At 44.1% G+C, this 26,659-nt stretch overlaps 1 protein-coding gene across 2 annotated transcripts in view; it reads left to right on the top strand.

Moving 5' to 3' along the window:
• The window catches only part of LOC118371785 (MAM domain-containing glycosylphosphatidylinositol anchor protein 2), a 473,444-nt gene that overhangs the window by 279,270 nt on the left and 167,515 nt on the right, over positions 1 to 26,659 (top strand). For both annotated transcript variants that reach the window (XR_008141009.1, XM_052523975.1), the window contains exon 10: positions 13,551 to 13,820. Coding sequence is in view for 1 of the 2 variants with exons in the window: in XM_052523975.1 (XP_052379935.1) it covers positions 13,551 to 13,820 (270 nt within the window). In the remaining variant the exon portion in view is untranslated. The remainder of the gene's footprint in view (positions 1 to 13,550; positions 13,821 to 26,659) is intronic.

Raw genomic sequence — 26,659 nt, 5'->3', positions numbered from 1 at the left:
AAGGCATGCCATGCTTCTTCTCCTCATCAGGAAAATATGCAGATAAAACAAAGATGAAACGATCCTCATAGAATTTGCCCATATTACAGATTTTTTATTTATTTTGTCCCTTTTAAGAGGACATGAAAAAATAGAAAATGTCCTCCGTCCTTGATGTTAAATGGCTATCCTCCTCAGACTCGACAAACTGAAAACAGCATACAGTCACTTAAAAGGTTTCATATATTCAAACAAATCTCAATGAACTATCTCGAAAGCAATTTTTTATAGAATAATGTTCACCATGGAACACAAACTCATCTAGCTAATAAGTTGTTAAATTGTGCCATTCTCCTCTGAATGAATCCATCATCCCTCCTTATTATAACATGAGCCACACCCATGGAAACATACCATACATTCAAATGGCCTGTGCCAGTAACTGAAAATAATCATCTGAAAATGAAAATCCTACAGTGTAAGGGGTGCGTAATCGGTGGCAGGGAAGTCAGACGCAGGAGAGCAGAACATGGTAATAGCCGGAGCAGCTTAATAGCAAAACCCACAGCATAAGAATAACAAGACATTTGGGTACAAAAACCCATGTTGCACCAATCAACACGTGCACTAGCACTTACAATAAACAATCCCACACAACGACATGGGGGTTAAATACACAACAAATGATTGAGGGAATTGAAACCAGGTGTGAGGAAAAACAAGACAAAACACATGGAAAATGAAAAGTGGATTGATGATGGCTAGAAGACCGGTGACGCCGACCTCCGAGTGCCGTCCGAACAAGGAGAGGACCCGACTAATGCTTAACATCAGATAACCCAAACTAAGCTAGCAGTGTTATTAAAAGATGCATTGAAACATGTTCTCAGAATGTTATTTAATTACCTTGAAATAACCTATAATATCCTTTCTCAGACAGTTAAAATAAAACTATTCAGGGAACCATAGAACATTTTTCTCCGAACCTCTCTATAGCCTAAAAATGTACATTCCCAGAATAGACAAAAACGTTTAAAAAACTTTCAAATTTAACGGTCAGGAAAGTTATGGCTTCGTTCCCTGAACCAATGGGAAATAAAAAACGTTCCCAAAAAAAGTTCCCAAAATTCCAAGTAACCAAATGTGCTACCTGGCCACACATGTTGTTGTTTCTAGTTTTACTTTTGGCTCGGAGTGAAGATTGGACCTTCAGGGCGGAGGGATATTTTTCACTGAGGGCCTATTTCATTCATTTAACATGGGAAACAGGTCTCTGTATATGATGTTGCCCCAGTTACATCATAAGAAACAAATGAAATAGGCCCTCAGTGCAAAATATCCCTCCGTACAAAAGGGAAAATAAATAAACATAAATATGGGTTGTATTTACAATGGTGTTTGTTCTTCACTGGTTGCCCTTTTCTTGTGGCAAGAGGTCACAAATATTGCTGCTGTGATGGCACACTGTGGTATTTCACCCAGTAGATATGGGAGTTTATCAAAATCGGGTTCGTTTTCGAATTCTTTGTGGATCTGTGTAATCTGGAGGAAATATGTCTCTCTAATATGGTCATGCATTTGGCAGGAGGTTAGGAAGTGCAGCTCAGTTTCCGTCTCATTTTGTGGCGGCCTTTCTCAATAGCAAGGCTATGCTCACTGAGTCTGTACATAGTCAAAGCTTTCCTTAAGTTTGGGTCATTCACAGTGGTCAGGTATTCTGCCACTGTGTACTCTCTGTTTAGGGCCAAATAGTATTCTAGTTTGCTCTGTTTATTTTTTTATTCTTTCCAATGTGCCAAGTAATTATCTTTTTGTTTTCTCATGATTCAGTTGCATCTAATTGTGTTGCTGTCCTGGGGCTCTGTGGGTCTGTTTGTGTTTGTGAACAGAGCCCCAGGACCAGCTTGCTTAGGGGACTCTTCTCTAGGTTCATCTCTCTGTAGATGATAGCTTTGTTATGGAAGGTTTGGGAATCGCTTCCTTTTAGGTGGTTGTAGAATTTAACGGCTCCTTTCTGGATTTTGATAATTAGTGGGTATCGGCCTAATTCTGCTCTTCATGCATTATTTGGTGTTTTACATTGTACCATGAGGATATTTTTGCCGAATTCTGCATAAAAGTATTTTTAGCCAGATCCTAATTGGTATGTTAAATTTTATGTTCCTTTTGATGGCATAGAATTCCCTTCTTGCCTTGTCTCTCATATCGTTGACAGCTTTGTGGAAGTTACCTGTGACACTGATGTTTAGGCCGAGGTATGTATAGTTTTTTGTGTGCTCTAGGGCAACAGTGTCTAGATGGAATTTGTATTTGTGGTCCTGGCAACTGGACCTTTTTTGGAACACCATTATTTTGGTCTTACTGAGATTTACTGTCAGGGCCCAGGTCTGGCAGAATCTTGACAGAATATCTAGGTGCTGCTGTAGGCCCTCCTTGGTTGGTGACAGAAGTACCAGATCATCAGCAAACAGTAGACATTTGACATCAGATTCTAGTAGGGTGAGGCCAGGTGCTGCAGGCTGTTCTAGTGCCCTCGATTGATATATATGTTAAAGAGGGTGGGGCTTAAGCTGCATCCCTGTCTGACCCCACAGCCTTGTGGGAAGAAATGTGTGCGTTTTTATGCCTATTTTAACCGCACACATGTTTGTGTACATGGATTTTATAATGTTGTTTGTTTTTCCCCCAACACCACTTTCCATCAATTTGAGTCAAAGGCTTTTTTGAAATCAACAAAGCATGAGAAGACTTTGCCTTTGTTTTGGTTTGTTTGTTTGTCAATTAGGGTGTGCAGGGTGAATACATGGTCTGTCGTATGATAATTTGGTAAAAAGCCAATTTGACATTTGCTCAGTACTTTGTTTTCACTGAGGAAATGTACGAGTCTGCTGTTAATGATAATGCAGAGGATTTTCCCAAGGATGCTGTTGACGCATATCCCACGGTAGTTATTGAGGTCAGATTTGTCTACACTTTTGTGGATTGGGGTGCTGGGGAAGATGCCAGAGCTAAGGATGATGTTAAAGAGTTTTAGTTTAGCCAATTGGAATTTGTTGTCTGTATGTTTTATCATTTCATTGAGGATACCATCAACACCACAGGCCTTTTTGGGTTGGAGCGTTTTTATTTTGTTCTGTAGTTTATTCAAGGTAATTGGAGAATCCAGTGGGTTCTGGTAGTCTTTAATAGTTGATTCTAAGATTTGTATTCCAAATAGATTGGAGAAGTGGTTTACCCATACATCTCCATTTTGGATAGATCATTATTTATTTTGTTGTTTGTTTAGTGTTTTCCAAAAAGTGGTTTGAGTCTATGGATCTTAAATGACATGGAGCTGATGTCTGACGTGACATGCTGTTCCTTTTTTCCGTAGTGTATTTCTGTCTTGTTTTAGTGATTCACCATAGTGAAGGCGAAGACTCAGGTTTTCTAGGTCTCTATGTTTCTGGTTGGACAAGTTTCTCAATTTCTTTCTTAGGTGTTTGCATTCTACATCAAAAAAAAATGTCTGGTATGTTTCCACACTACATTCCTTCCATCTATAGCATTTCTTAATTTCACACTTAATTTCTTTGGCTTTGATGCCTCATGATTGAGTATTCCCCTGTTCAAGTAGATTGTGATTTTGCTGTTGTCTGATAGGAGTTGGGCTGACTGTGAATGCTCTGAGTGACTCTGGGTTGAGGTCAGTGATAAAGTAGTCTACAGTAGAGATGAGTATAGGCTCTCCCTCTCTCTCTCTCTCTCTCTCTCTCTCTCTCTCTCTCTCTCTCTCTCTCTCCCTCTCTCCCTCTCTCCCTCTCTCCCTCCAAGTTGTTGCTGTAGTTTGGCAGGCATAGCATTGCCTCAGAGTCTACCATATCAGACAGAGCTTAAAAGTAACACTGCAGAAATTCCTCCACATTGAATGATTGACATCCATTGAAGCTTTGTTGTTTCACAGCATACTATACCCCTTCTATTGCTCTTGCCCTCTCTCTCCCTCTTCCCTCCTCCCATTCTACTTCCTTCCCTCTATATCTCTTCCCTCCCTCCCCTTCTGTTCTCCCTCTCTCCCTCCCTCTCTCTCTCTCTCTCTCTTGGCCTGTCTCCCGCCGTGTGAGAGCAAGCCAATCCCTCTGAGACGTTTTTCTCGCCTGCTTCTCCAGATCGCAGCGTGAACAAGTAAGAGAGGGAGCAGGAGCAAAGCCGCCGCGTTTAGTAACTTGATCAAGGGCCGAGGTACAGTCCTCTGAAGCAAAGAGCATTAGAGGCATGATGGAAGGAGCCGAGCGGGGCCCAGTCGACAGCTTTGATATGTAAAAACCTGCATCTGTTCACTGCCCGGCTCACATTGGCCAAGCCAGAAGGGGAGGTAGGGAAGGATTGAGAGGACTCATCTCACCTCACCACAGTATCCAGGAATTATGTGTTGGCTCTAATAGAAACGCAAAGCAAAAGGCCCAAATCATATCTCCAGCTGTGAAACTCTAATGTTCTTATTAAAACTCTTTATTATGTGAAGCCCTGCGACTGTGAGGAGAGAATAGAGGGATGGAGAGAGGGATAGAGAGGAAGGAGTAGAGATGGATAGAGATCTATCCTGGCTGGACCGTGGCGGTTGTCTGTCGGGATTAGAACAAATGAGTCCTCTCTCTCTCTCCCTCCCTGCCTCCATCTCTCTCTCCCCTCTCCTCTCTCTCATCTCTCTCTCTCCCCCTCTCTCTTTCTCTCTGTCTCTCTCTCTCTCTCTCTCTCTCTCTCTCTCTCTCTCTCTCTCTCTCTCTCTCTCTCTCTCTCTCTCTCTCTCTCTCTCTCTCTCTCTCTCTCTCTCTCTCTCTCTCTCTCTCTCTCTCTCTCTCTCATCTCTCTCTCTCTCTCTCTCTCTCTCTCTCTCTCTCTCTCTCTCTCTCTCTCTCTCCCCCTCTCTCTTTCTCTCTGTCTCTCTCTCTCTCCTCTCTCTCTCTCTCCTCCCTCTCCTCTCCTCTCCTCTCCTCTCCTCTCCTCTCCTCTCCTCTCCTCTCCTCTCCTCTCCTCTCCTCTCAGCCCCTGAGCAGTGTCCTATACTTATTTTAACAATGTCCCTGTTCTGCTGTCTGTCGTGTTCCTCTCCTCCACACCACGTTATGCCTCCCTTTTGTGCCTTCTGTGTGATTCTCGCCCCAGGCATAGCAACGGCTCTAACTGACATACATCAAACGACACCCAGATGAGGATAAAGGGATAGAAAAGAGCAAGAAATTGACGGAATTATACGATTATTGTTTTAAATGAATTTTCTTTTCTGCAACCACAAAGGCGAGAACGACAGCCCGCAGGGGCTACACTCTAACATGAATATTTTTCTCTGACTATGCTTACTAACATGTTAATAAACAGTTTTTATAGAACAATGATGAATTGATCAGCTGCGTCGAACAAACGGTGTTGCCGCAGCAGCAAAGGCCAGTGAAAGTGTTGGTTGTAAACCGGAATCTTGGATAGAGTCATTTACAAGCAAGTCGATGGCGGTGGTAAATCTATAGCTGATTTGGTGAAACCCACCATGCATACCGACGACTACCACATTGACTAACGTTAATTGTATACTTTATGACAATCTAAAAGTTAAATAACATTATGTTGATGCAGATCCTGCTGTTGGAAGTGCATTGTTTTAGTTTTCTCTGGCCCTAATAGAAGCAGTGAAGAGGGATGTGTTCAAGCAAAGCAGCAGTGGATCTCTGCATTATTCAACAACGCATAGAGACTCATTATGAATAGTTAATTAATCATTATATATTCCATCAGTTTGACTAGTTAATGACTGTTAGGTTCTGTATCAGAACTCAATATCAAAACACATTGGATTTCCAAAGGTTGCACCAATAAGAATGGTTCTCCTTAGATAAAAGGCCTATATTTATGTGTGTTGCGTGTGTGTATGTTTCCCAGCAGGCTGTGCAAAAGTCAATGCAGCAAGAAACATGTGACATGTCTGTATGGTACGGCATGGTACTGTATGGAACTATATGGTACTGTATGGTACGGTATGGAACTGTATGGTACGGTGTGGAACTGTATGGTACGGTATGTGACGGCATGGTACGGTGTGGAACTGTATGGTACGGTGTGGAACTGTATGGTACGGTATGGAACTGTATGGTACGGTATGGAACTGTATGGTACGGTGTGGAACTGTATGGTACGGTATGGAACTGTATGGTACGGTATGGAACTGTATGGTACGGTATGGTACGGTATGGTACGGTATGGTACGGTATGGAACTGTATGGTACGGTAAGGAACTGTATGGAACTGTATGGTACTGTATGGTACGGTATGGAACTGTATGGTACTGTATGGTTCGGTATGGAACTGTATGGAACAGTATGGTACGGAATGGAACTGTATGGTATGGTATGGAACTGTATGGTACGGTATGTGACAGCATGGTACGGTGTGGAACTGTATGGTACGGATTGGAACTGTATGGTACGGTATGGAACTGTATGGTACTGTATGGTACGGTATGGTACGGTATGGAACTGTATGGTATGGTATGGAACTGTATGGTACGGTATGTGACGGCATGGTAGGGTATGGAACTGTATGGTACGGTATGGAACTGTATGGTACAGTATGGAACTGTATGGAACTGTATGGTACTGTATGGTACGGTATGGAACTGTATGGAACTGTATGGTACTGTATGGTATGGAACTGTATGGTACGGTATGGAACTGTATGGTACGGTATGGAACTGTATGGAACTGTATGGTACGGTATGGTACGGTATGGAACTGTATGGTACGGTATGGAACTGTATGGTACGGTGTGGAACTGTATGGAACTGTATGGTACGGAATGGGACGGTATGGAACTGTATGGAACTGTATGGTACGGTATGGTACGGTATGGAACTGTATGGTACGGTAGGGTACGGTTTGGAACTGTATGGAACTGTATGGTACTGTATGGTACGGTATGGAACTGTATGGAACTGTATGGTACTGTATGGTATGGACCTGTATGGAATGGTATGGAAATGTATGGTACGGTATGGAACTGTATGGTATGGAACTGTATGGTACGGTATGGAACTGTATGGAACTGTATGGTACGGTATGGAACTGTATGGTACGGTATGGAACTGTATGGTACTGTATGGTATGGTGTGGAACTGTATGGTACGGAATGGAACTGTATGGTACGGTATGGAACTGTATGGTACGGTTTGGAACTGTATGGAACTGTATGTTACTGTATGGTACGGTGTGGAACTGTATGGTACGGTATGGTACGGTATGGAACTGTATGAAACTGTATGGTACTGTATGGTATGGAACTGTATGGTATGGTATGGAAATGTATGGTACGGTATGGAACTGTATGGAACTGTATGGTATGGAACTGTATGGTACGATATGGAACTGTATGGAACTGTATGGTACGGTATGGAACTGTATGGTACTGTATGGTATGGAACTGTATGGTACGGAATGGAACTGTATGGTACGGTGTGGAACTGTATGGTACGGAATGGAACTGTATGGTACGGTTTGGAACTGTATGGAACTGTATGGTATGGAACTGTATGGTACGGTATGGAACTGTATGGTACGGTATGTGACGGCATGGTACGGTGTGGAACTGTATGGTACGGTATGGAACTGTATGGTACGGTGTGGAACTGTATGGTACGGAATGTGACGGCATGGTACGGTGTGGAACTGTATGGTACGGTATGGAACTGTATGGTACGGTATGGAACTGTATGGTACGGTGTGGAACTGTATGGTACGGCATGTGACAGCATGGTACGGTGTGGAACTGTATGGTACGGTATGGAACTGTATGGTACGGTGTGGAACTGTATGGTATGGTATGGTTCCATACCATACCATACAGTTCCATACAGTTCCACACCGTACCATACAGTTCCATACAGTGAAATACCGTACCATACAGTTCCATACCGTACCATACAGTTCCATACAGTTCCATACCATACCATACAGTTCCATACAGTTCCATACCGTACCATACAGTTCCATACCATACAGTTCCACACCGTACCATACAGTTCCATACAGTTCCATACCGTACCATACAGTTCCATACCATACCATACAGTTACATACAGTTCCATACCGTACAAACACAAACACACACAAACACACACACACAAACACCAAAGTGGTCTCCAGCAGTGTGTTTGCGTCTACTTTATTTATGAGGCTCCCTGATGGATGTATCAGAAGTCTGAGTCGTAGGGACATTACATCTGAATGCCAAGCTTTTCGCTGAACCTGTGACATTCGGTGTCCCTGAGAACATGGATGCACACACACACACACACACACACACACACACACACACACACACACACACACACACACACACACACACACACACACACACACACACACACACACACACACACACACACACACACACACACACACACACACACACACACAGAGACAGCAGCTATATGGAGTCTGTCAATCCTTTAGAATCACCTCTATGGTAGAGTAGGTAAATTAAGCTACTGTTGTCTTTGCAGCTCTGTGTCCCCTTCCTTCCCAGATCTGAGTGTGTCTGAGCCTGGGGAAAGGCCCTCTGTGCTCCTTACTGTTGTAATCATACACACACACATTGCTATCACACACACTGATGATGGATCACTCCTGAGGTCCACACACACACACACACACACACACACATGCACACCAAACAAACACACACTCTCTCCACCAAACCTGCGACATTACAGCAAACCAGCACCCTCACGACCCCACCACCTGCCCTTACTGCTACATACATCACACAACAAACTGCAGCAGCAGCGGCAGCAGTAGTAGTAGTAGCATGCTCCCACTCAGGGGTTATCAGAGATCCTCTATACCGCTTCAACCTCGTCACGCAGCTGTTCCACTGGAGAACTACTGTAGGGATGAGGGCGCAGAGCCCATGTTTAAAAGATGTTCCCTTGCGTATGGAGAAACCCTTACTGTTTTCATTCTATTTGCCATGGCTTCCTATTCATTTGTCCTCCTGAGCGAAATAGAACAGCACTTAGCGCAATTTGGTGTAGTGCTACTCAGGAAGCTGTGGAGCATAGGACCTGATTTGCAACCATTGTACACAAGACTACAATTTGAATGTAATAAGTGGGGATCCGGTTCAGAGTCAATCCTTTAAGACTGTGTTAGTTGTTCCGTGTTTTGTACAAGCACAGGCCTACTTCGTTTGAGGGAGGAGCGGTTTGCTGTTTTTATTTGAGCTGAGATTATTAGCTGCCTGTCACAACACACACACACACACAAACACCAAACTACAGATTCTGCTCAACTCTTTTACATTACAAAACCTACAAATTACAAAACATGATTTTTGATTTATTTTTCTGTTAATTTATTATTCTGTTCACATTCATACTTAGCAGGAAGTGAGTCTAACTCATCCTGGTGATTTGTTTAATTTCTCATATACAGTAAGTTATTCATTAAAACCATGGTGATGAGAGGTTGAGGACAGGGCCCAGATTCACAAAACCTTCTTAAGAACAAATTTATTTTTAACTGCTATTTTCCCCTTAACTATAGACTTAAAATCAAATTGCATTAGTCACATGCGCCTAATACAACAGGTGTAGACCTTAGTGAAATACTTACTTATGAGCCCCTAACCAACAATGCAGTTAAAAAAAAATATGGATAAGAATAAGAAACAAATTTAGCAAGCAATTAAAGATCAGCAGTGAAATAAGCATAGCGGGACTATATACAGGGGGGTACTGATACAGATTCAATGTTGTGTCATAGGCAAACTTAATGATGGTGATGGAGTCGTGCCTGACCATACAGTCATGAGTGAACAGGGAGTACAGGAGGGGACTGAGCACACACCACTGAGGGGCCCCTGTGTTGAGGATCAGCGTGGCGGATGTGTTGTTACCTACCCTTATCACCTGGCCGGTGGCCCATCAGGAAGTCCAGGATCCAGTTGCAGAGGGAGGTGTTTAGTCCCAGGGGCCTTAGCTTAATGATGAGTTTTGAGGGTGCTATGGTGTTGAACGCTGGGCTGTAGTCAATTAATAGCATTCTCACATAGGTGTTCCTTTTGTCCATGTGGGAAAGGGCAGTTTGGAGTGCATTAGAGATTGCATCATCTGTGGATCTGTTGGAGCGGTATGCAAATTGGAGTGGGTCTAGGGTTTCTGGGATAATGGTGTTGTCAGCCTGTACAGACGTGCGTGCTACGGATTGGTAGTCATTTAGGCAGGTTACCTTAGTGTTCTTAGGCACAGGCACTATGGAGGTCTGCTTAAAACATGTTGGTATTACAGACTCGGACAGGGAGAGGTTGAAAATGTCAGTGAAGACACTTGCCAGTTAGTCAGTGCATGCTCACAGTACACGTTCCTGGTAATCTGTCTGGCCCTGTGGCCTTGTGAATGTTGACCTGTTTAAACGTCTTACTCACATCGGCTGTGGAGAGAGTGATCACACAGTCTTCCTGAACAACTGATGCGCTCATGCATGTTTCAGTGTTATTTGACTCAAAGCGATCATAGAAGTAGTTTAACTTGTCTGGTAGCTCATGTCACTGGGCAGCTCGTGGCTGTTCTTCCCTTTGTAGTCTGTAATGGTTTGCAAGCCCTGACACATCTGTCCAGCGTCAGAGCCGGTATAGTACGATTCGATCTTTGTCCTGTATTGATGCTTTGCCTGTTTGACGGTTTGTTGGAGGGCATAGCAGGATTTCTTATAAGCTCCCGGGTTAGAGTCCTGCTCCTTGATAGAAGCAGATCTAGGCTTTAGCTCAGTGTGGCTGTTGCCTGTAATCCATGGCTTCTGGTTGGGGTATTTACGTACGTTCACTACGGGGACGAAGTCATCGGAGGAATCCCAGAACATATTCCAGTCTGTGCTAGCAAAACAGTCCTGTAGCTTAGCATCTGCTTTTCTGACCACTTTTTTATTGATCTAGTCACAGGTGCTTCCTGCTTTCATTTTTTCTTGTAAGCAGGAATCTGGAGGATATAATTATGGTCAGATTTGCCAAATGGAGGGCGAGTGAGAGCTTTATATGCATCTGTGTGTGGAGTAAAGGTGTTCCAGAGTTTTTTTCCCTCTGGTTTCACATTTATCATGCTGATAGAAATTTGGTACAACAAATTTAAGTTTCCGTGCATTAAAGTCCCCGGCTACTTGGTGAGCCGCCTGTGGGTAAGCATTTTCTTGTTTGCTTATGGCAGAATACAGCTCATTCAATGCTGTCTTAATGCCAGTCTGTTGTGTTATGTAAACAGCTACTAAAAATACAGATGAAAACTCTCTAGGTAGATAGTGTGGTCTACAGCTTATCATGAGATACTCTACCTCAGGCGAGCAATAACTCGAGACTTCCTGAGATAACGTGCACTAGATTTTATTTACAAAAATATAAAGTCCGCCGACCCTTGTCTCACCAGATGCAGCTCTTCGATCGTTGGTAGTTTAATCTTCCAGCTAGGTCATCGATTTTATTCTCCAAAGACTGAATGGAAGGAAGTGGGGGTTTATTCGATCGCCAACGAATTCTCAGAAGGCAGCCCGCCCTCTGGCCCCTTTTTCTCTGCCTCCTCTTCACGCAAATCACAGGGATCTGGGCCTGTTCTCGAGAAGCAGTATATCATTCTCGTTGGGCTTGTCAGACTCGTTAAAGGAAAAGAAGGATTCTGCCAGTCCATGTTGAGTAACTGCAGTCCTGATGTCCAGAAGTTATTTTTGGTCATAAGAGACGGTGGCGGCAACATTATGTACAAAATAATTTTAAAATAAGTTTACAAACAATGCAAATAAACGAACAAAAAAACACATTTGGTTGGGGACACGTAAAACGTCAGCCTTCTTCTCCGGCGCCATTGTTACGATTTAAGACGCCTTTGTTACGACAGTTAAGCAAAGATCATTAAATCTTAAGATATTTTTAAGGAATTGCACTTATGAACTATCTTATGAACTTCTTTCTCAAGAAGCTTCTTAAGTTTTGCGTAAGATGTGTTTTGTGAATCTGGGCCCAGGACTTTGGGGCAAGCAAATAAAATGGCCTTTTGGATTAGCATCTTCTTTGGTCATGTTGCTGTTTCAGCTCTCCCTTCCTCTTAACTTTGGCCCAGTGCACATGCTACACACACACACTGAGGCATATGCTGATTCTGGCCTATTACGCCTCTTGTATGTAATTCTCTTCTTCTCTCCTCTCTCTCTCTGTGTTGGTGTTGTTTTAAACCCCCACTGTGACACCTATCAAACATCTGTATAGAGATTGTGAAGATTATCAAGTGAGAGCATCCTTAGGAGAGATAATTAGTCATAACCTCACTCATGATTGCTAACAACACCTCCCACACAAAATAATATCTTTACTTGCACAAACACACTCTCTCTCTCTCACACACACACACACACACACACACACACACACACACACACACACACACACACACACACACACACACACACACACACACACACACACACACACACACACACACACACACACACACACACACACACACATAAATACACACACACCTCCCTCCCACACACACCTTTCCTGATGATTATACCTACAGGCCCTGACCTTGCATGGACGTGTCTGGATGAATTATTCCCATGAAGAGGTCTGGTGAAAGGGACACAGCTTGTCCCATTCAGGAAAAGCTTATTAATGAGTTTATATTAATTTCTCAGTTTTGGAGATTATCCAGATGCAGTTTGTCATCCTGGATCTCTGTCACCAGATTCAGAGCATGACTGATTTTGTTTTAAACATTGGTTTATTAATTGATTCCCTACCGATGTGTATTCATTTCATCAGTCTTTTGTCATTTGTTGATTCTTGGTTTTTCATCCTTCGACTCTCCTGTATTATAATTATCGTCAGCTGGTTTACTAAGTGTTTTTTGATACCCTAATTGTGTCAACTACAAAATCTCATTAGTTGACATGAACTGTGCTTTCAACTGAAATAAAACACAGTCCATGCTTTTACCTTTTTCCTCTCTCTCTCTCTCTCTCTCTCTCTCTCTCTCTCTCTCTCTCTCTCTCTCTCTCTCTCTCTTCCTCTATCCCTCACAGACCCTCCATCATTGGGTCTGGAAATGTGCTTTAGAGTACTAGAGTAGAGCACTCCTTTGTGAAGAAATAGCTTTCCTCTAAACAATCTCCTTCCTATAGCGTCCCACAGTGAGCTGAGTAAATGACACTAGATACTTCATCCCCTCTCTATGGCTCTTCCAGTTCGCTGTTCTAACTCTGAGTTGTTTTCTCCTTGCTTCTCCAGTGTGTCCGCTTCTTATCCATCTCTCTGTGTCCCTCCCAAAGAGTCTTGACGATAAAATGAGAGATGGTACTGCACCTTCCAACCCCGGTGTTTCTCCTTAACCCGTCAAAGACCCTCCCACAGTGAAATATTTTTTTAATAAGAATACCTCGCTCTTTATCTCACTCTGTTTCGCTCCCTCTTGTTCTTTCTGTGAGACTCTGCTTCTTCCTGGGTCACCTTAACTCTATCCTAGTCTAACTGCTTCCTCCCCCCCTCCCCGCCCCCCCGCCCAGACCCTCCAACGGTGGAGCCTGTTTCGTTGGAGATGCGTCAGGGCCTTGGCCGGCCAGTGGCCATGAACTGCCGGGTCCTGCGTGCCCACCCCTCCCGGGTGCTGCGCTACGAGTGGCGGCTGGGGAACCGCCTGCTACACGCTGGACACTTCGACCAGAGCGATGAGACGGAGTACACTGTCAAAAGCCTCAACCGCGAGGGCTGGGGGGAGTACACCTGTGATATCATCAATGAGGCCGGTGCCGGGCGCTGCACCTTCTTGGTAACAGGTAAGGAACACTTGATGTTTTTAAAATGCCTTAAAATACATTTTGATTTGATACTTTCTGTTCCCAGTTGCTGAAATCACTCGATGTCATTTATAGTGCTGTATTCTGGCTTTACTTGTCCAGTATAAGAATGCTAATTATACTGAACAGAATTTATATTGGCTCTTTCTCTAGGTCTCAAAGCACTTCACATTTTATGAGGTATAACTCACATCATCTTCACCCTCACAATGTGTTAATTAAACCCACCCACTTGGATTGACAAGCAGCAGAGCAGCCATTTTGTGTCCCATCTGCTGTGTGTCCTCTCTGTAACAGAGTTCTGAAGCAGGGTGAGATTTTCCTATCCCCATCACGGTAATTAAACTTCCCAGTGATGTATTCTTGATGGCTGAATGATGTGAATGATGTCTGCAGCAAATTGAAACTTGCCTGTCAGACGGCTAGGTAGCTACAGTACGTGTGTCGTGAGGTAATTGATTGAGAAGGAGGGGGCGAGACAGGGCATAATACAGATTGTCAATTTGAATGCGAGAGACGTCTTCTATAAGATCAATGTCAGTCATAATGCCTACCTTTACACATCCCCTAGGGTGTGTCCCAATTGGCATCCTATTCCCTATGAAGTGCACTTCTATGGGTCCTGGTAAAAAAAAAAAGTGCACTAAATAGGGGATAGGGAGCAATTTGGGACGTAGGTCTCTAGATTACTAATGACAGCTCGAACTATACGGGAAGGACCCGATCCTTCAGACAGGACACAGATCTGTTGGGTAATGCATGGTTATTCCCCTCTGGCTATTTATTGTCAGATTGCCATGCTGCAGTGTTCGTTGTGTAGCACCTGAAAATAGCAGGAGGAGCAGTCAGTGGCCGTGTCATCACTCACACACAGCGCTTGTGTTTTATGACAGGGACAGATTAGTTTGGAGTGGCAGAGAGAGAGAGAAAGAGAGAGAGAGAAAGAGTGCGATGGAGAGAGAGGAAGGGAGAGAGAAAGACAGATTGAGGAAAGGAGAGAGAGTGAAATAGACAGTTCCAGGGGACAGTGGCTTAAGTGGCTGAGGATCAAAGTGACAAATACTCTTCAGTCCCGAACCTCTCCATTCCTAATGGGAGGTCTGGGAGATGGAAACCTTCGCCTGGGTCCTGCGTCTCTCTCTCTCTCTCTGCCTCCCTCTGTTTGGTGGTGTCAGTGGTCTTTGTGTCATATATCAGGCCAGCCCCTGAAGACCAGGTAGAGTGGAGGAGGAGAGGAGATAATCACCTCCGGACGTTTGCTTTTCTCAGCGGGGCTCGCGTGCTATCACTCACCTCCTTCCTTCCATTGTTCTCTACTTCCATCCCTCCCTCTATCATCTATACAGCCTTCTCTCCATTCCAGTTCTCACAGATTCCTACCATCCATCACCCATCCTTTTCTCTAGCCCTACCTCCCTCCATCCATCCTCTCTATCCATCCATCCCCGCCTTCATCCCTCCTTCCCTTGATCAATCTATACATCCCCAGGTCGTTCCCTCTATCTCTCCCTTCTCACTCTATCCATCCCTCCAACCCTCCCTCCCTCTCTCCCTTCATTCTTCCATCCCTCTCTCCTTCCATCCCTCTCTCTCCCTCCTTCCATACCTCTCTCTCCCTCCCTCCATCCATCTCTCCATCTCTCTCTCCCTTCATTATTCCATCCCTCTCTCCTTCCAGCCCTCCCTCCATCCCTCTCTCCCTCCATTCTTCCAGCCCTCTCTCCTTCCAGCCCTCCCTCCATCCCTCTCTCCCTTCATTCTTCTATCCCTCTCTCCTTCCATCCCTCTCTCCTTCCATCCCTCTCCCTCCCTCCCTCCCTCCCTCCCTCCCTCCCTCCCTCCCTCCCTCCCCTCCCTCCCTCCCTCCCTCCCTCCCTCCCTCCATCCCTCCATCCCTCCCTCCATCCCTCTCTCCCTTCATTATTCCATTCCTCTCTCCTTCCAGCCCTCCCTCCATCCCAGTGCTCAAGATTCCTACCATCTGGATGTGGCTGCTGCCAAATCTAAGGCAGCTCCATTAGTTAGATATGTTTTATTTAACCTTTATTTAACAGGCAAGTCTTTTTATTATTTTTTACCTTTAAGTTTTTACCGCAAGTCTTTACCTTTTTACCTTTAAAGTCAATTAAGAACAAATTCTTATTTACAATGACGGCCTACCAAAAGACCTCCTGCAGGGACGGGGGCTGGGATTAAAAATATAAGTAAATTAAATACAAATATGGGACAAAACACACATCACAACAAGAGAGACACCACAACGCTACATAAAGAGAGACCTAAGACAACAACATAGCAAGGCAGCAACACATGACAACACAGCATGGTAGCAACACAACATAACAACAACATGGTAGCAACATAACAACCACATGGTAGCAACACAACATAACAACAACATTGTAGCAACACAACATAACAACCACATGGTAGCAACACAACATAACAACAACATGGTAGCAACACAACATAACAACAACATTGTAGCAACACAACATAACAACCACATGGTAGCAACACAACATAACAACAACATTGTAGCAACACAACATAACAACCACATGGTAGCAACACAACATAACAACAACATGGTAGCAACACAACATAACAACAACATGGTAGCAACACAACATAACAACATGGTTGCAGCACAAAACATGGTACAAACATTGTTGGGCAAAGTCAACAGCACAATGGTCAAGAAGGTAGAGACAACAATACATCATACAAAGCAGCCACAACTGTCAGTAAGAGTGTCCATGATTGAGTCTTTGAATGAAGAGATTGAGATAAAACTGCCCAGTGTTTGTTGCAGCTCATTCCAGTCGCTAGCAGAAGCGAACTGAAAAGAGGAGCGACCCAGGGATGTGTGTGCTTTAATAGAATGTGACTGGCAGAGCGGGTGTTGTATATGGAGGATGAGAGCTGCAGTAGATATCTCCAATAGGGGGAAGTGAGGCCTAAGAGGATTTTATAAATGAGAATCAACCAGTGGGTTTTGCGACAGGTATTAAGAGATGACCAGTTTACAGAGGAGTATAGAGTGCAGTGATGTGTCCTATAAGGAGCATTGTTGGCAAATCTGATGGCCGAATGGTAAAGAAATATATCCTGTGCCACCCCATACTCCCTTTCATAACTACCCCCTCCTCCTCCTCCCATCCTAAAACATGAGCTCTTCCAATGTATCCTGCCTCACCTAATCCCCACCACCATCTGGGGCTAGTCCGAACCCTGTCCGTGTCTGCAGCTATGGCCAGACATAATGTCATAATGTCCTGATTAATAGCATGTTGCTCAGACTCGCCACCGGCTGGGGTTTACTGTTAGACAGTGTGTTAAGTAGCTGACCTGTTTAAGACAAGTCAGACATAACAGTCTGAATGCCAAGTCTCTGGATCAGTGTATTAGATCTCAAGTCGACCAGTCGAGGAGAAAGTAATCACATGGGAAGATAATCCAAAGATTTACCAATATGCCTCAAACTAAGTTTGTTTCGGTTCTGTGTTGTTTGTTACCCTAAGATCAGCCTTAATTCCCTGGCATAGACTCACTCTTCAAGGACCAGCACTCATGTGGATCCTTACATTTTGGCATGCAGGCCCGTATAACAATATGTATGATGGCTGAGGAAAGAGGTGAGACAGGTTTGTGTAGCAGTTTGTGGAGAAAATGAGAATGGGTACAGTATGCTGTGAACAACAAAGCTTCAATGGATGTTAATCACTCAATGTGGAGGTATTTCTGCAGTGTTACTTTTAAGCTCTGTCTGATATGGTAGACTCTGAGGCAATGCTATGCCTACCAAACTACAGCAACAAACTGCAGAGAGAGTGTGATGGAGGAGATAATGAGGGAGGGCTATAGATATATACAGTGGGGAGAACAAGTATTTGATACATTGCCGATTTTGCAGGTTTTCCTACTTACAAAGCATGTAGAGGTCTGTAATTTTTATTATAGGTACACTTCAACTGTGAGAGACGGAATCTAAAACAAAAATCCAGAAAATCACATTGTATGATTTTTAAGTAATTAATTAGCATTTTATTGCATGACATAAGTATTTGATACAGAAGAAAAAGAAACGCACACCTATTAAGACGAGGTGCTGGCTAGCGGATTAGAAACTTAAAAATAAAAGAGAGCCGCACACTCTAGGAGCTCAGATGCAAAAATGTAATACCAACGTTTCGACAGCCAAGCTGTCTTATACCCTGATGAAAACAGCTTGGCTGTCGAAACGTTGGTATTACATTTTTGCATCTGAGCTCCTAGAGTGTGCGGCTCTCATTTATAAGTATTTGATACATCAGAAAAGCAGAACTTAATATTTGGTACAGAAACCTTTGTTTGCAATTACAGAGATCATATGTTTCCCTTAGTTCTTGACCTGGTTTGCACACACTGCAGCAGGGATTTTGGCCCACTCCTCCATACAGACCTTCTCCAGATCCTTCAGGTTTCGGGGCTGTCACTGGGCAATACGGACTTTCAGTTCCCTCCAAAGATTTTCTACTGGGTTCAGGTCTGGAGACTGGCTAGGACACTCCAGGACCTTGAGATGCTTCTTACGGAGCCACTCCTTAGTTGCCCTGGCTGTGTGTTTCGGGTCGTTGTCATGCTGGAAGATCCAGCCATGACCCATCTTCAATGCTCTTACTGAGGGAAGGAGATCTCGCGATACATGGCCCCATCCATCCTCCCCTCAATACGGTGCAGTCGTCCTGTCCCCTTTGCAGAAAAGCATCACCAAAGAATGATGTTTCCACCTCCTTGCTTCATGGTTGGTATAGTGTTCTTGGGGTTGTACTCATCCTTCTTCTTCCTCCAAACACGGTGAGTGGAGTTTAGACCAAAAAGCTCTATTTTTGTCTCATCAGACCACATGACCTTCGCCCACTCCTCCTCTGGATCATCCAGATGGCCATCGGCAAACTTCAGACGGGCCTGGACATGCGCTGGCTTGAGCAGGGGGACCTTGCGTGCGCTACAGGATTTTAATCCATGATGGCGTAGTGTGTTACTAATGGTTTTCTTTGAGACTGTGGTCCCAGCTCTCTTCAGGCCATTGACCAGGTACTGCCGTGTAGTTCTGGGCTGATCCCTCACCTTCCTCATGATCATTGATGCCCCACTTCTCACCAAGATGCTTGCCTATTGTCCTGTATCCCATCCCAGCCTTGTGCAGGTCTACAATTTAGCCCTGATGTCCTTACACAGCTCTCTGGTCTTGGCTATTGTGGAGAGGTTGGAGTCTGTTTGATTGAGTGTGTGGACAGGTGTCTTTTATACAGGTAACGAGTTCAAACAGGTGCAGTTAATACAGGTAATGAGTGGAGAACAGGAGGGCTTCTTAAAGAAAAACTAACAGGTCTGTGAGAGCCAGAATTCTTACTGGTTGGTAGGTGATCAAATACTTATGCCATGCAATAAAATGCAAATGGATTACTTAAAAATCATACAATGTGATTTTCTGGATTTTTGTTTTAGATTCCGTCTCTCACAGTTGAAGTGTACCTATGATAAAAATTACCGACCTCTACATGCTTTGTAAGTAGGAAAACCTGCAAAATCGGCAGTGTATCAAATACTTGTTCTCCCCAGAGAGAGAAAGAGAGAGAGACAGAGAGAGATGGGGATGTGATAGATAGAGGGAGGGAGGGAGGGAGGGAGGGAGGGAGGGAGGGAGGGAGGGAGGGAGGGAGGGAGGGAGGGAGGGAGGGAGGGAGGGAGGGAGGGAGGGAGGGAGGGAGGAAGGAGGAGCAGAGAGACGATCAGGTCTGTGTTCAGTGAAAATATATCAGTCAAAGCCATTGGCTGAAAGCCAGGATGGGTCGATTAAACCCAGGGTCTCAGCCTTCATGCCAGGGGGCACACACACTCCAAAGCCGGACAGCAGGCCATGCTCAGGGGCAAACACACACACACTTTATCACACTGCTGGTCAGGAGCCAGGCCATGTCGGGTGTGTGTGTGTGTGTGTGTGTGTGTGTGTGTGTGTGTGTGTGTGTGTGTGTGTGTGTGTGTGTGTGTGTGTGTGTGTGTGTGTGTGTGTGTGTGTGTGTGTGTGTGTGTGTGTGTGTGTGTGTGTGTGTGTGTGTGAGAATGTGTGAGAATTATGTGTGTGCCAGGCTGCGGGGGACATCTGTGGTAGCAGTGGCTTTAGTGAGATGAGATGGCCCTTCAATCCTGCCAGAGCAGAGTGGCAGGCAGCGTCTTCAGAGGGTTTAATCTGCACCACTGAGCTCTGGCAGGAACCTGGCACCACAGGGCAGGATGATCCCTGCAGCCCCTTCATCTCAGGGTGGCATACATTCCTCATGCAACAATTTCTAAGATTTTACTGAGTTTCAGTTACAGTTCATATCAGTCAATTTAAATGAATTCATTAGGCCCTAATCTATGGATTTTACATGACTGGGAAAGAGCACAGTCGCGGGTGGGCCTGGGAGGGCATAGACCCACCCAGAGTTTCTCCACACAAAAGGGGAAAAACTACAGTAAGAAATGATCCTCAACATCAAAGGGTTTTTTCTGCACCACTGAGCCTTATTGGCAGGATAGGATAGTGTTCTTCAACCCTGGTCCTGGGGTCCTTCGGTCCTGGAAAGAGTGTGAAGGATTTTGATACAGCCCAACACTAACACATCTGATTCTGTTAGTTAAAGGTTTAATGATCAGTTAAATCAGGCTTGTTAGTATTGGGTGGAAACAAATGCCTGCACTCCCTGTGCGTATAATAAAGAGTTCTTTCTTAAATCAATATAGATTAGAACAGTTCTGTAGGATTAGCGCTCAGAGCATATTGTAAATATTTACGAGAGAAGAGAATACCTGCACTCACTGTTCAGATGCCCCCCAGAGATTTACACCACCGCAGTCAAACTGTTTCTCCATTCAAATTCTGGAAGCGTACGAACGGCGTGTCGTGTTCTTCTTTTTCATCACATCATACATCATATACTCTAGTAGTCTGCACCTGTACACTGTGTACATGGAAACGCAGAGCATATTCTCCCTACTCAGACTAGCAGTGTGACAGTGATGGATAGCCAATGACGACTGACATGATTTGCTTTAGAAACCAACAGGGAGCTTAAGAATAGTGTCATCTATCTGTTGTAGAGGAGTCTGTCAGCCCAGACTCCTCTATAAGGACAGGGGCATAATGTACAGGTTATACTGTGTATAGTCACGTGACGTGCAATCCTTTTTGATAAATAAGTATCTGTATACGCAGCATAGTGTCATTAACATATGTAAGAAATTGTGACATTTACTGGGGCAATCTAGAGTTGTTACATACATTTTGGGACTTTGAAATGAATGATATTAACCCAATGATTCTTGAGCAATATACTGTAACTTAGAAATGTCGAACCCCATCAGAACCCAAAATATAAGCTTTTTTTTGTCAAACTAAATGTAAACAAACACTATATAGCCTCAAATCTTGGTTACGACTATATTTTTGATATCATGGATGGTCAGTCCTTGAATATATACGTCTACAAATTAGAGAATAGGTACATTTCTTCAGCCCCATCCCTCAAGGTCTTACCGTAACAGGGGGGAGACGCTTTATTCTTATTCCAACTGCTGATTGCCGCTTTAAGTTAAATATGTCTTTAATCCAAACCCAGCCAACTGTTATTACAACAATAGTAAAATTGTAACTGTAGCTCAGTTAATATGAATAATACATCCCTCCTCTATAGAACACATTTCCCTTGGCATTCAGAATCCAGACTGGAACATTGTCATGTTCTATGTCTAGACAAATTTGTTGGACAAAGGCACTGTGATGTTTGGGAAGCAGAGTTTGATCCTCATGAGGGGAAACAGATTTGTATGTGTTTCTTTGAACAACTGTGTTCTTTGAACCACTCTCCAAACTGAGTCTGGGGTACAGTTAAGCCACTGGAAAACAAATCTGTCATTGTGTATTTCTTGCCACCATTTCAAACACTTGGATATTTCACTCCGAAATGCTTTTGTTTTTTGATTCATTGCTGGAGTTTGGGTTACACATCATTTAGTTTTGTTTTGGTTTCAATGTATATTAACATATTTTATTCCAGTTTGTTTTACTCATAAATACAAATTATTATTCATTTGGCATGGTCAGTAGCATACGTCTAGCTGCTATACGACTTGTCAGCGTTGTGTTCATAAGGATCCACATCCTACATCTATGTTAATGGGAGGAAGGTAAAGACAGACTAGCATATCACTGCTGGACAGCATGGCGCCGACAGAGATGGTCGCCTCGCTTTGGGTTCTTAGGAAACAATGCAGTATTTTGTTTTTTCTGTATTATTTCTTAGATTGTTACCCCAGGAAGTCTTAAGTTTTATTACATACAGCCGGGAAGAACTATTGGATATAAGAGCAACGTCAACTTACCAACATTACGACCAGGAATACGACTTTCCCGAAGCGGATCCTCTGTTCGGACCACCACCCAGGACATTGGAGCTAATTCCAGTAGGCCATCCAAAACAACAACACCGCAGAAGGGGCAGACGAAGCGGCGACCTGGCCAGGCTCCATAGACGTGCACATTGCACACCGCTCCAGAGTATACTACTAGTTCAATGTTCAGTCTCTTGACAACATGACTTGACAAAATTCGAGCATGGGTTGCTTTCCAGAGAGACATCGGAGATTGTAACATTCTCTGTTTCATGGAGACATGGCTCTCTCGGGATATGTTGTCGGAATCGGTTCGGCCACCGGGCTTCTCCATGCATCGCGCCGACAGAGAAAAACACGTCTCTGGGAAAAGAAAGGGTGGGGGGGTATGCTTTATGATTAATGACTCATGGTGTAATCATAACAACATACAGGAACTCAAGTCCTTCTGCTCACCCGATCTAGAATTCCTTACAATCAAGTGCCGGCCATTTTACCTACCAAGATAATTATTGTCAGTTATAGTCACAGCTGTGTACATTCCCCCTCAAGCAGACACCAAGACGGCCATCAAGGAACTTCACTGGGCTATTGCAAACTGGAGACCATACATCCTGAGTCTGCTTTTATTGTAGCTGGGGATTTTAACAAAGAAAATTTGAGAACAGGTCTACCTAAATTCTTCCAGCATATTGATTGCGCTATGCTTATGCGCAATACCCTCGACCACTGCTACTTTAACTTCCACGATGAATACAAAGCCTTCCCCAGCCCTCCCTTCGGCAAATCCGACCACGACGCCATCTTGCTCCTTCCGTCTTATAGGCAGAAACTCAAACAGGATGTACCAGTGATGAGAACCATTCAACGCTGGTCCGACCAATCAGAAGCCACGCTTCAAGATTGTTTTGATCACGCGGACTGGAATATGTTCCAGTCAGCCTCAGAGAACGACATTGTTCGATACGCTGACTCGGTGAGTGAGTTTATAAAGAAGTGCATTGGAGATGTTGTACTCACTGTGACTATTAAAACCTACCCTAGCAAGAAACCGTGGATGGATGGCGGCATTTGCGCAAAACTGAAAGCGTGATCCACCGCATTTAACCATGTAAAGAGGTCTGGAAATATGTCTGAATATAAACAGTGTAGCTATTCCCTCCGTAAGGCAATCAAACAAGCAAAATGTGGTCGGGTCTATACGAAATCACAGACTACAAAAATAAATCCAGCCACGTCGCGGACACCGACGTCACGCTTACAGACAAACTAAACACCTTATTTGTCCACTTTGAGGATAATAAAGTGCCACCGTTGCGGCCCGCTAACAAGGACTGCGCCCCACCCCCCTCTCCTTCTCGGTGGCTGACGTGAGTAAAACATTTAAAAGTGTTACCCCTCGCAAGGCTGCTGGCCCAGACGGCATCCCTAGCCGTGTCCTTAGAGCATGCGCAGACCAGCTGGTGTGTTTACGGACATATTCAATCGCTCCCTATCCCTATCCTTTTATCCCCACATGCTTCAAGATGGCTACCATTGTTCCTGTACCCAAGAAGGCAAAGATAACTGAACTAAATGACTACCACCCCCGTAGCACTCACTTATGTCATCATGAAGTGCTTTGAGAGACTAGTCAAGGATTATATCACCTCCACCTTACCAGTCAGCCTAGACCCACTTCAGTTTGCATACTGCCGCAACAGGTCCACAGACTACACAATCGCCATCAGACTGCACACTGCCCTATCCCACCTGAACAAGAGGAATACCTATGTAAGAATGCTGTTCATTGACTACAGCTCAGCATTCAACGCCATAGTACCCTCCTAGCTCATCATCAAGCTGGAGGCCCTGGGTCTCAACCCTGCCCTGTGCAATTGGGTCCTGGACTTTCTGACGGGCCGCTCCCAGGTGGTGAAGGTAGGAAACATCTACACTTTGCTGACCCTCAACAGTGGTGCCAGACAAAGGTGTGTGCTCAGCCCCCTCCTGTACTCCCTGTTCACCCACGACTGCATGGCTATGCACGCCTCCAAATCAATCATCAAGTTTGCAGACAACATAATAGTAGTGGGCTTGATTACCAACAACGACAATACAGCCTACAGGGAGGAGGTGAGGGCACTCGGAGTGTGGTGTCAGGAAAACAACCTCTCACTCAACATCAACATAACAAAGGAGATGATCGTGGACTTCAGGAAACAGCATCGAAGGGACAGCAGTGGAGTAAGTGGAAAGTTTTAAGTTCCTCGGCGTACACATCACAGACAAACTGAAATGGTCACACAGAAAGTGTTGAGATGAAGACGCAATAGTGCCTCTTCAACCTCAGGAGGCTGAAGAAATTTGGCTTGTCACCCAAAACCCTGACAAACTTTTACAGATGCACAATCTTGAGCATCCATTCGGGCTGTATCCCAGCCTAGTACAGCAACTGCACCGCCCTCAACTGCAAGGCTCTCCAGAGGGTGATGCGGTCTGAACAACGGATCACCGGGGGCAAACTACCTGCCCTTCATGACACCTACAGCAGGAAGGCCAAAAAGATCATCAAGGACATCAACCACCCGAGCCACTGCCTGTTCACACCGCTACCATACAGAAGGTGAGGTCAGTACAGGTGCATCAGAGCTGGGACCCAGAGATCGAGAAACATCTTCTATCTCAAGGCCATCTCAAGGCCATCAGACTGCTAAACAGCAATTACTAACTCAGAGAGGCTGCTGCCTACATTGAGACCCAATCACTGGCCACTTTAATAAATTGATCACTAGTCACTTTATACAAAGCACTCTAAATTATGGCACTTTATTAATGTTTACATATCTTACATTACTCATATCGCATGTATGTTTTACCATCTATTGCACCTTGCCTATGCTTCTCAGCCATCGCTCATCCATATGTATTAGGTAGTTGTTGTGGAATTGTTAGATTACTTGTTCGATATTTCTGCAATGTCGGAACTAGAAGCACAAGCATTTCGCTACACTCGCATTAACGTCTGCTAACCATGTGATTGTGATTTTTTGTTGTTGATTTGATTATAAATAGAATTATGTTCATAAACTACTGAAATCAAATTTGTAGTGGTGGTGGGTAGGTACATTAGGGGGAGTAGAAACGGTTCTTAGCTTGTTGAACTGGAGAGGCAGGCAGGCAGACAGGCAGACAGGCAGGCAGGCAGGCAGGCAGACGGACGGACGGACGGACGGACGGACGGACGGACGGACGGACGGACGGACAGACGGACGGACGGACGGACGGACGGACGGACGGACGGACGGACGGACGGACAGACAGACAGACAGACAGACAGACAGACAGACAGACAGACAGACAGACAGACAGACAGACAGACAGACAGAGACAGACAGACAGGAACAGGTTTATCCACCCCTAGATCAAAGCTGACTTTTTATATTGCATTAATATACAGGATGTCCTTTTATGAGCGCTTTTCTATGATGGGTGTATGACCTTTCAAAGCCACATGTCTACAAAACATGGAATAAATAACAGAGGAATGAAATTGGTGAGAGGGATAGAAAGAGATACTTATCCCTGGGAGTTTCTGCAACATTTCCCAGCATGGACTAAGCTCACAACTGCCAGGTAAAATCTTATTGTATTCAGTTCTTCATATTTTCTCTACAATTGTGTTCACTAGAAAGATAACTAACAATCACATAACTTTATTCTACAGTAGTAATCTCAATTGCAGAGCAAATTTGGGGAATACATTCTCAAAATGGTATATACTGTTCTGAACAGAAGAGATGGTTAAATATCTAATTGTTTTTGTATCTTATGTCTTTTGAAAAAAGTCCAAACAACCATATTTTCACAATGCCACAAAAAAAACATAATTCTAAACTGTGCGTGATAAATAGCACATTTCAGTCCATTAGTATACACTTCCTGTATCTGAACAGGTTTTTATGGAAATGATACCAAACACATTTCCCCAAATATTATTCTGCTCTAGCCCCATTAGATTTCTTTCTCTTGTTCTCCGGAAATATTTTATATAGTTGATGAATGAGCTAGTCTTTTTTGTGTGAAATAGAATATTGTATTTTCAACAGCTTTATCCATGTAGGCTTGTGATCTCCAATCGGCTGTCCAAACAAATGCAAAGCATCATTAACCTGATTTATCGTCACAGGATTCAGGATGAAACATGTTTAGAAGAGATTGTGACTTATTATCTCAGGTCATTATGATAATTTATCAAACCAGTGAGAGGTTGAGAGAAACAGTCAATCTTGATTTCCGCCTAAAGCAGTATACTACCTTTTTTTATCATTATTTTGTTGATTGGTTTAGAAGACCTATCTTCAGAAACTGAAGTGATTGATTGTAAAAGTGAAAGGCTTAACCTCAGAAGTGATTGATTG

This window comes from Oncorhynchus keta, chromosome 8 (genome assembly GCF_023373465.1).
Source record: "Oncorhynchus keta strain PuntledgeMale-10-30-2019 chromosome 8, Oket_V2, whole genome shotgun sequence".
Lineage (NCBI taxonomy): Eukaryota > Metazoa > Chordata > Actinopteri > Salmoniformes > Salmonidae > Oncorhynchus > Oncorhynchus keta.
This window is presented reverse-complemented; position numbering and strand designations above follow the sequence as displayed.